Below are 7,907 nucleotides of genomic sequence, written 5' to 3' on the forward strand. Positions count from 1 at the left end.
CCATCATCATTTCATAAAATCTGCTCCAACTGAAATGGTGAGCATTCCAAATTGCTTCAAGTTTTTCTTTGTTATGTTAGATGTCAGAAAGTGGGTGGTTTGTGAGTGTAGCTCAACCCTAAAAAATTGGCTCATAAGATGAGGATTACTCCCCACTTATATAGTTTATCTCGGCACTATCTTCATTCGATGTGAGACTTCAACATGTCCAATTTTCCTCATGACTCCTCCGCCATGTGGGACTTTCACCACACCCCTCTATCTAGGTGTGACCACGCCTCCCTTCACGCTCAAGGCTACTTGCCTAGAGCGTGACAACCATGGGGATCCATTAGGATAGACTCTAATAGCATGTCAGAAAGTGAGTTTTTCGTGAGTTTAGCTCAACCCTACAAACCGGCTTATAAGGTGAGGATTACTCCCCACTTATATAGTTCATCTCGACACATGAGGAAAAATGAGGCATGTTGAAGTCCCACATCGAATGAAGATAGTGCTGAGATGAACTATATAAGTGGGGAGTAATCAACCTTATATTTTTTTGGATTGGTTTGGTGATTTTCAAATGGTTTGATTTGAGTTTGAACACCCTTATATCGAGGTTGTTGCTCCATGCACTCCCCAAGTTGCTTCTTGCACTCTTTTCAAAATGTTTTTTTTTTACCTTTTAGATTAGCCATTCTGAAAGCCAAAAGGGATTGCATTCCAACATGTACTTTTACATTCCAGATTGACCATTCTAGCACTCTAGAAAAATACTTTCAATATCATCACTTTAACATCATTTTTTTTATGAAAATGATGCTAACAAAAGGGCAGTGACATTTTTGTAAATAAATTGATTTTGTTAAAAAATCGATATTAACACGACGATGTTAACATTGAGTTTTTAATAACTGATGTTGGGTTTTCCTTTTGTTGAATTTGTCTCTCGGTCTTCTCTGACCCACTCACTCTCACTCTCATCTCAGTGTCGCTTTCTCCACCCCCTCCATGACAAATCCAGTCTCGACTTCGAGTCCCCGTTTGCGTGGGGAAGAAGTGAGGGAAAAAGAAGGATGTGTAGTTCTCCTTCAGCGATGCTAGAACATTCTCTATACTTTCTTGTTCCATTTTTTTTATGCAGTTGTTTCGAACCAAATGTCGTTTTATTTAATTTAGTCTTTCTTTCTTTTAATTTGAATTTGTTTTCTATTTTTGGTTCATGAGCGTGCATTCAGTTGGTGCATTGATGTGAAACGAGGGAGTTGAGTTAGGTTCTTCTTCTTATCGTTTGGGGCTCTTCTTCTTCTTCCATTCCAAACTCGTCATCCAAAAAGTTGTCAGGCTCCCCCGCCTCTATGATGTTCAATTCAATTCCTCCATCATCGGAGTCATAAGCCCCTTTCCTTTCCATTCCGTTCCATTTTATTCGATTTTGAAGCTCTTTGTTTTGCGTTATCAAGGTGAGGTTGCAAAATCTCTCATATGCTTGGAAATTGGCACCATGAGACTCGACGTTCTCGTCGATCGATCCTTTGCAGTGAGGCTCAGCGGAATGTCCAAAAGAGCTTACATCAAATCCTATAATTCTCTCCACAACGGCCTTGGTGTCAAGTTCATTTTCTTTCTCTTTCTATTTGTTCAAGCTTTCTTTCTTTCTTTCTTTTTGCTAACAAAGCGTTTGTTTGGTGATTTCAGGATGAAATTATAAGAAAGGGAATTGGCGATTCAGTTCGGTTGTGTTTGCATTATCCCTCTCGTTTGCGATGGTCTTAAATTGTGAGTTATCTACCACATGTTTGATGAAATGCCATAACGCTATTGAAAGTTCATGTGTTTTGCTAAACTATCTGCTCTTTCCTCTACAAATATAAGGATCAATTTGTTTCATCATTGCCAGCTTCTCACCGTGCAAGTGCTGATTTCACGCGTCCAATGTTCATCATGATTGCTTTTTATTTATGTGCTAAGAAACACAAGGTACCTTAAATGGAATTGGTCATGATATCATATATAGATGATGGAAAAGTATAATGCTGAACATATTAAGATTGGTTGCATAAGAATGGTAACATTATTAGGTAGTTTAGAGTATATTGTTTTTGAAAGTGGTTTGCAATTGCAATTGTGGTCACAATGTTATAATTTTGGGGTTTTTGTAAGAAATTGTAAGATTTATGGTTTGTGGCAAAGTATTGTGAATTTGTAAGATTGGTGAGTACTATTTGCTTGTTAGGATGGAACTTGTGATCTTTCCCCCATTCCTTCTTTCTCATTAGTTACTACTCACCAATTTTAATTTTGTTTTTTTTTCTTTTGGAGTGAAGTTATGACTTATGACCAGGGTACTATATTGTCCTTGCTTTAATTTGAGGCTAAGATATTTTTATTTTATTTTATTTTTTTTAAATCTGGTGTTGTTTGACTTTTATTACTTGCCCTAGACAATTTATCATATGCTTATGATGTGAACATGATTTGGGATAATAATGTGGGTTAAATGGTCATGCTTGATGAAGTGTCTCAATAGTTGAGTGTGAATCTGATTAAATGGTTTTAGAAAAATGTTGTGCAAGCTAAATTAGGCTACATTATTCCAAAAATGGTTTAGGTAAAGATTAAATGCTTTTAGAAAAATGTTGGAAGGGAGCTGAAAATATCATATTTGCAGGTCTAACAGTCCAGACATATAACAACTATTACAATATTTGTTTGATTTGTTTCTCTACCTCTCAATGTTTGTTTGATTTTGACTGGTATGTTTGGGAGTAAGGTTTGGGAGGAAAAGGAAAACAAATTTTTCATTTCTAATAAGTATTTTCTAATTTTGGTAATTTTTAAAATGAAGATATAAAATGATATTCTAATCCTTTATTTATTTGAATAAACAATATATAACTCTCTGAATAAAAAAATGATAATTTTGCTCCCAGTGTTGTTAAATGGCAGTTATGGCATCGCGGTATTTTGAAAAAATGCCACCAAATAGCGATGGCGGCTGCCATAGCCTTACCGATGGTGGTAGAATGACAGTTATGGCGATGGCCGCCGGCGACAACGACTACAGACTGCGACGACAACACTGTGGTTCTATTTTTTTTTGTTTTTTTTTATTCTATTTTTTTTTTCTGTTTGACACCCTTTTTATTTTTGGTTTTGCTTTTTTTTTTCTATTCAGCCCCCTTCTACTAATTACAATGATTGAACCATCATCTAATGTTGCAACTGCAACTACAACAAGGAAAAATAAGACAGACCCTGGTTGGAAGTATTGTCATCCACTTGTGGAAGGGGATACAAACACCATTCTTTGTAATTACTGTTGAAAAATCACAAAGGGAGGAATAAACAAAGCCAAAGAACACTTGATTGGGAAGTCAGGTAACGTTGCATCTTGCAAGAAAAATCCACCAAATGTAGTCAAAGAGCTGAAGGAATGTATGTCTAACAAAAAAGTGGGACCACTTATAGTAGGCAGTGGTAATGTGACAAATATAAGAGATTTTGAATTTGGTGAACCAATTGGATGTGATGGAAGTGAAGATTAGTTTGCTGACTCTTGCAATGCTACTACTTTGGCTCCAAAGACAAAGTGTGAGACTAAAAAAGGACCAATGGACAGGTTTTGTAAGAATCCAAAAAATGCAATCAATCGGAGAAAAATGGAGATGTTGAGGCAAATAAACATAAGAGAGTCAATATATAAGAATGAAGTATTTAACGTGCATCAATATATTGCTCGCTTTTGGTACTAAGCTGGTTTGTCATTCAACCTCATTAAATTGAAAAGCTTTGAGAATATGGTTGCAGCCATTGGTCAATATATATGGGCGACATTTGCCCATTCCAAGCTATCATGACATCAGAGTTCCACTCCTAAAGAAGGAAGTTGAATACACTGAAAATTTGATGAAAGGCCACAGGGAGCAATGGGTCAAGTATGGTTGTACTATTATGTCTGATGCATGGACTGATCAGAAACAAAGATGCATCATTAATTTTTTGGTTAACTCTCTAGCTGGTACAATGTTTTTGAAGTCTGTTGATGGCTCTGATTTTGTAAAGACATGTGAAAATCTTTTTGAGTTGCTTGATGCTATTGTGAAGGAAGTTGGAGAAGAAAACGTTGTTCAAGTTGTAACTGATAATGAGAGCAATTATGTTTTAACGGATAAGTTGTTAGAGGACAAAAGGAAACATATTTATTGGACTCCTTGTGCAGCTCATTGTATTGATTTGATGCTTGAAGACATTGAGAAGCTTCCCTTGATAAGGAAGACAATTAGAAGGGCAATTAATCTAGTTGGGTTTATCTATGCCCATTCCAGTACCTTAAACTTGTTGAGAAATTGTACAAACAAGATGGAATTGGTGAGACATGCTGTTACTAGATTTTCCACTTCTTATCTAACCTTGGAAAGGCTCCACAAAGAGAAAGCTAATATTAGAAAGATGTTTATTTCTGATGAATGGATCTTAAACAAGTTATCTAAGGAGCCTAAGGGGAAAGAAGCTGCAAAGGTAGTGCTCATGCCTTCTTTTTGGAATAGTGTGGTTTACACTCTTAAAGTCATGGCTCCACTTGTCAAAGTGCTACATCTTGGGGTTGGTGAAAGGAAACCAGCCATGGGCTATATTTATGAAGCAATGGACAAGGCAAAAGAAACAATTATCAAGTCTTTCAACAATAATGAAAGCAAGTACAAAGATGTGTTTGCAATCATTGATAAAAGATGGAATTGTCAGCTTCATAGGCCATTGCATGCAGCTGCCCACTTCTTAAATCCAGAGTTCTTTTATGACAACAATGATTTGGAGTTTGATTTTGAGGTCACCAATGGATTGTTTGATTGCATTAAGAAGTTGGTTCCACAATTTGATGTGCAATAAAAAATTCTAACTGAGTTGCATCTTTACAAGATTGGTGCTGAACACTTTGGTTTTGACTTTGCAATGGCTCAAAGGAAAACCCATCAATAAACTTTTACCAAATGACAAATACAAATACTATACTATTTTTTTTACATATTAATGTTATAATTCATAATTCTAAGTTATGCTCTTGGTTGAAATTGTAGCATATTGGTGGTGAATGTTTGGGTCACAAACTCCAAATTTGAGAAGCTAGCTATTAAAATTTTGAGTTTGACTTGCAGTGCTTCAGGATGTGAAAGAAATTGGAATGTATTTGAGCAAGTAATTGTGACAACTTTAACTATGCTTTTTAATTTTTATTTAATTTTGATGGTCAAGTTTTATTTGGAGTGTATTTGAGATTGAGATCAAGATTTATTTGTTATGTTGTAAATTCATTCCAAAAAAAGAAATAGGCTTGAACACAAGAGGTTACATGATTTGGTGTTTGTCAAATACAACCAACAATTGAAGCAAAGATATAATGCAAGAGATGAAATTGATCCAATTTCTCTTAATGATATTGATGTGTGCAATGAATGGCTCGTGGGAGAGATGGATGAAGATAATGATAATGATGCTGAAAATGATTTGGTATTTGAAGATGATGATGCACTAAATTGGGCAACTGTGTATGAGGCTTCGGGGGTTGGAGAGTGTAGGATGTATACTAGGCAGAAATAAAAGGGGAAAGAAAGCAACCAACAAGTGCTGGTATTAGTCCTACTATTGCTGCCCACACTTCTAAAAAACGAAAAATGGTTGTTGGATCTTCATCAAGGAAGCAAAAAGTAGTCCAAGAAAATGATTAGGATCTACAGTTTGAGGATATTGAACTTGAATCTGAAGAAGATGAAATCATGGTTAATTTTGAGGCATTTGATGGAGAAGAGGGAGAGGGAGATGCTCCACTACCTTATGATAACAACGAAGATGATTATGTTGGGATTGAAGAAGATGATTAGAGCTTCAACCTTTACTTTGCACTTTGCATTATGCTTTTATCCTTGTGTTATTTTGAACTCTTGAATGAGTTTATTTGGTGTTGGTACTTGGTTATTATGTGAACTCATGAAACTTTTAGTTTATTTGAATGCAATCCATTATTTTTTTAATTTTTTATTTATATTTAATTTTTATCTATTGTTTTATATATATATATTGTCCATCATGACGTCCACCATTTGTCGCTATGTCATCCGCCATATTTTTATGGCAAATTTTTGACTTTTCGCCATGAACCGCCATACGTCATTAACAACATTGTTTGCACCTCCCTTTTCTTTTCCTCCAAAACCTCACAAGTAAACATGTACTAAGTCAACTGATAAGAAGATCCATCATTTATTTATATGAGGTAAATACACTCTCCTTTCTGGAGGTTAGTGTTGACTACACTGAATTGTTGAAACCTTTATTATTTGCAAAACTACACTTATGTTCTTTGCTTTGTTATTTTTAATGAGACTGCATGTATGGTCCATAAATAAAAAGTTTAGGAGTTATGTTGAATTTCTTGTAAAAGAAGGATGTCAGTGTAAAAACAGTTAAAAGATTCAATTATGATTGTCAAAAATTCTCTTTTGCTGACATCAAAGTCAACTAGTTTGTGAATTCATGCTTCTGCATCTTGAACTTGAAGGAAGTGTTTGTGTCAAACAGTTTCGACACGGAAGGATACATCTCAGCTTCGGGAATCCTGACTAGGCAAGGACTCATCCAGTGACTACCTCTATTGCTCCAACAGCTCTGGCTCTCCTCAGAGCAGGTGTCACTTGTGTTGGTAAAACTGTCATTGATGAAATGGCTACAGGTTTGGTTTTCTTTGTTCATTTTTTTCACTTATTCTAAAGAACCATTGGTTTTTATTATAATCCTAAGCATTATTTTTAAGTTGCTAGGGACCATCTCTATCACTAAATGAAATTTCATGTGAAAAGAGTGATAATATATTACTGTCATCATTGTCATGTAAATTGTGGCTTGTTAGGCTAAATCTTAGAGTTGGAAGTAATAATATAACTTTTAGTCAGTCAATAGATTATATGGAAAGGACAAGGCTCCTTAATGATTATTTTGTCTCTAAAGTATTTGCGTAAGGGTGTATATCCACCCTTAAAATTTAGTGTGGTATAAGACCACGATGCACTTTAATAATCAAATTTAGTGTGGTAGGAAAAATTATTTTTCCATTCCAGTGAGTTTAATTTTGGCATCATAATAATTTGAACTATTTTTTCAATCATAGGAACTAATACCGGAGGAAGTGTAAGAGTACCTGCATCATGCTGTAGGATTTTTGGTTTCATTGATGACTTTACTAATAATATTTTTCATAATTCTCATTTAAAACAAAAAGTATCATAATGACATTGGGATTAGATAATCTCTTGGGAAACTTACTAGTGGGTTTGTTTTCAGTTTTTCTTAAAACTTCAAAATGAATAAGATATTCTTTCTTCAATCCAATGCTTTGAAATATACATACAATATGCATATATTTGTCTTCATGTTTCTAACGTTCTTCCGTTTTTCTTCTCGAGACTTATTTTCTTGTTTCTATGTTTATATCTAGGATGGTTAACCAGGGATAGTAGGATGTGTAATTTTACAATTGCCATATGTAGCCCCACCAATTAGTAGGAGGTGTAATTCTACAATGTACAAATAACAGTATTTTAAAGCTACACAAATTATGCAGTTAGTTATATCCTGCATGATGTAGGTCTCTATATAAACCTTTTCTTAGAAAAGTGCAGAATTAGTGAAACAAAGTATTTATATTTCCAAAAAAGATACGTAAATTTTTATAATAACAAAATAAAATAAAACAAAAGTTGTTCTTATATAGTATATTTACATATGCAAGGGGAACTGAAATAATTAATTTTTATGAAATAATTTTTTATAAAATTGGACAGTGGATTATTTTTTAGTGAATGATATTTATTTTTTATTCACTTTTAGATCAATCGAGACAAATTAAGTTTTTCTAATTAATAATGTCATTT

The 7,907-nt window shown here is 34.3% G+C and overlaps 1 protein-coding gene across 1 annotated transcript; it reads left to right on the forward strand.

Moving 5' to 3' along the window:
- The first annotated feature begins 2,924 nt into the window (after positions 1-2,924).
- LOC114368128 lies at positions 2,925-5,861 on the forward strand. Its single transcript, XM_028325479.1, has 4 exons — positions 2,925-3,069; positions 3,773-4,844; positions 5,061-5,178; positions 5,718-5,861. The coding sequence occupies exons 1-4, from the start codon at positions 2,925-2,927 to the stop codon at positions 5,859-5,861; spliced, it is 1,479 nt and encodes a 492-aa protein (XP_028181280.1).
- The last annotated feature ends 2,046 nt before the right edge of the window (positions 5,862-7,907 follow it).

This window comes from Glycine soja, chromosome 9, assembly GCF_004193775.1.
Source record: "Glycine soja cultivar W05 chromosome 9, ASM419377v2, whole genome shotgun sequence".
NCBI classification, from domain to species: Eukaryota; Viridiplantae; Streptophyta; class Magnoliopsida; order Fabales; family Fabaceae; genus Glycine; species Glycine soja.

What these genes read in the sequence shown, in the direction of transcription:
- LOC114368128 (XM_028325479.1), top strand. Translation starts at nt 2,925, where the DNA reads ATGGCAGTTATGGCATCGCGGTATTTTGAAAAAATGCCACCAAATAGC. An exon ending in TTGTTTGATTGCATTAAGAA is followed by an intron (nt 4,845 to 5,060) that starts GTTGGTTCCACA and finishes TTGAAATTGTAG; the next exon opens with CATATTGGTGGTGAATGTTT. An exon ending in ATTGGAATGTATTTGAGCAA is followed by an intron (nt 5,179 to 5,717) that starts GTAATTGTGACA and finishes TAGGATCTACAG; the next exon opens with TTTGAGGATATTGAACTTGA.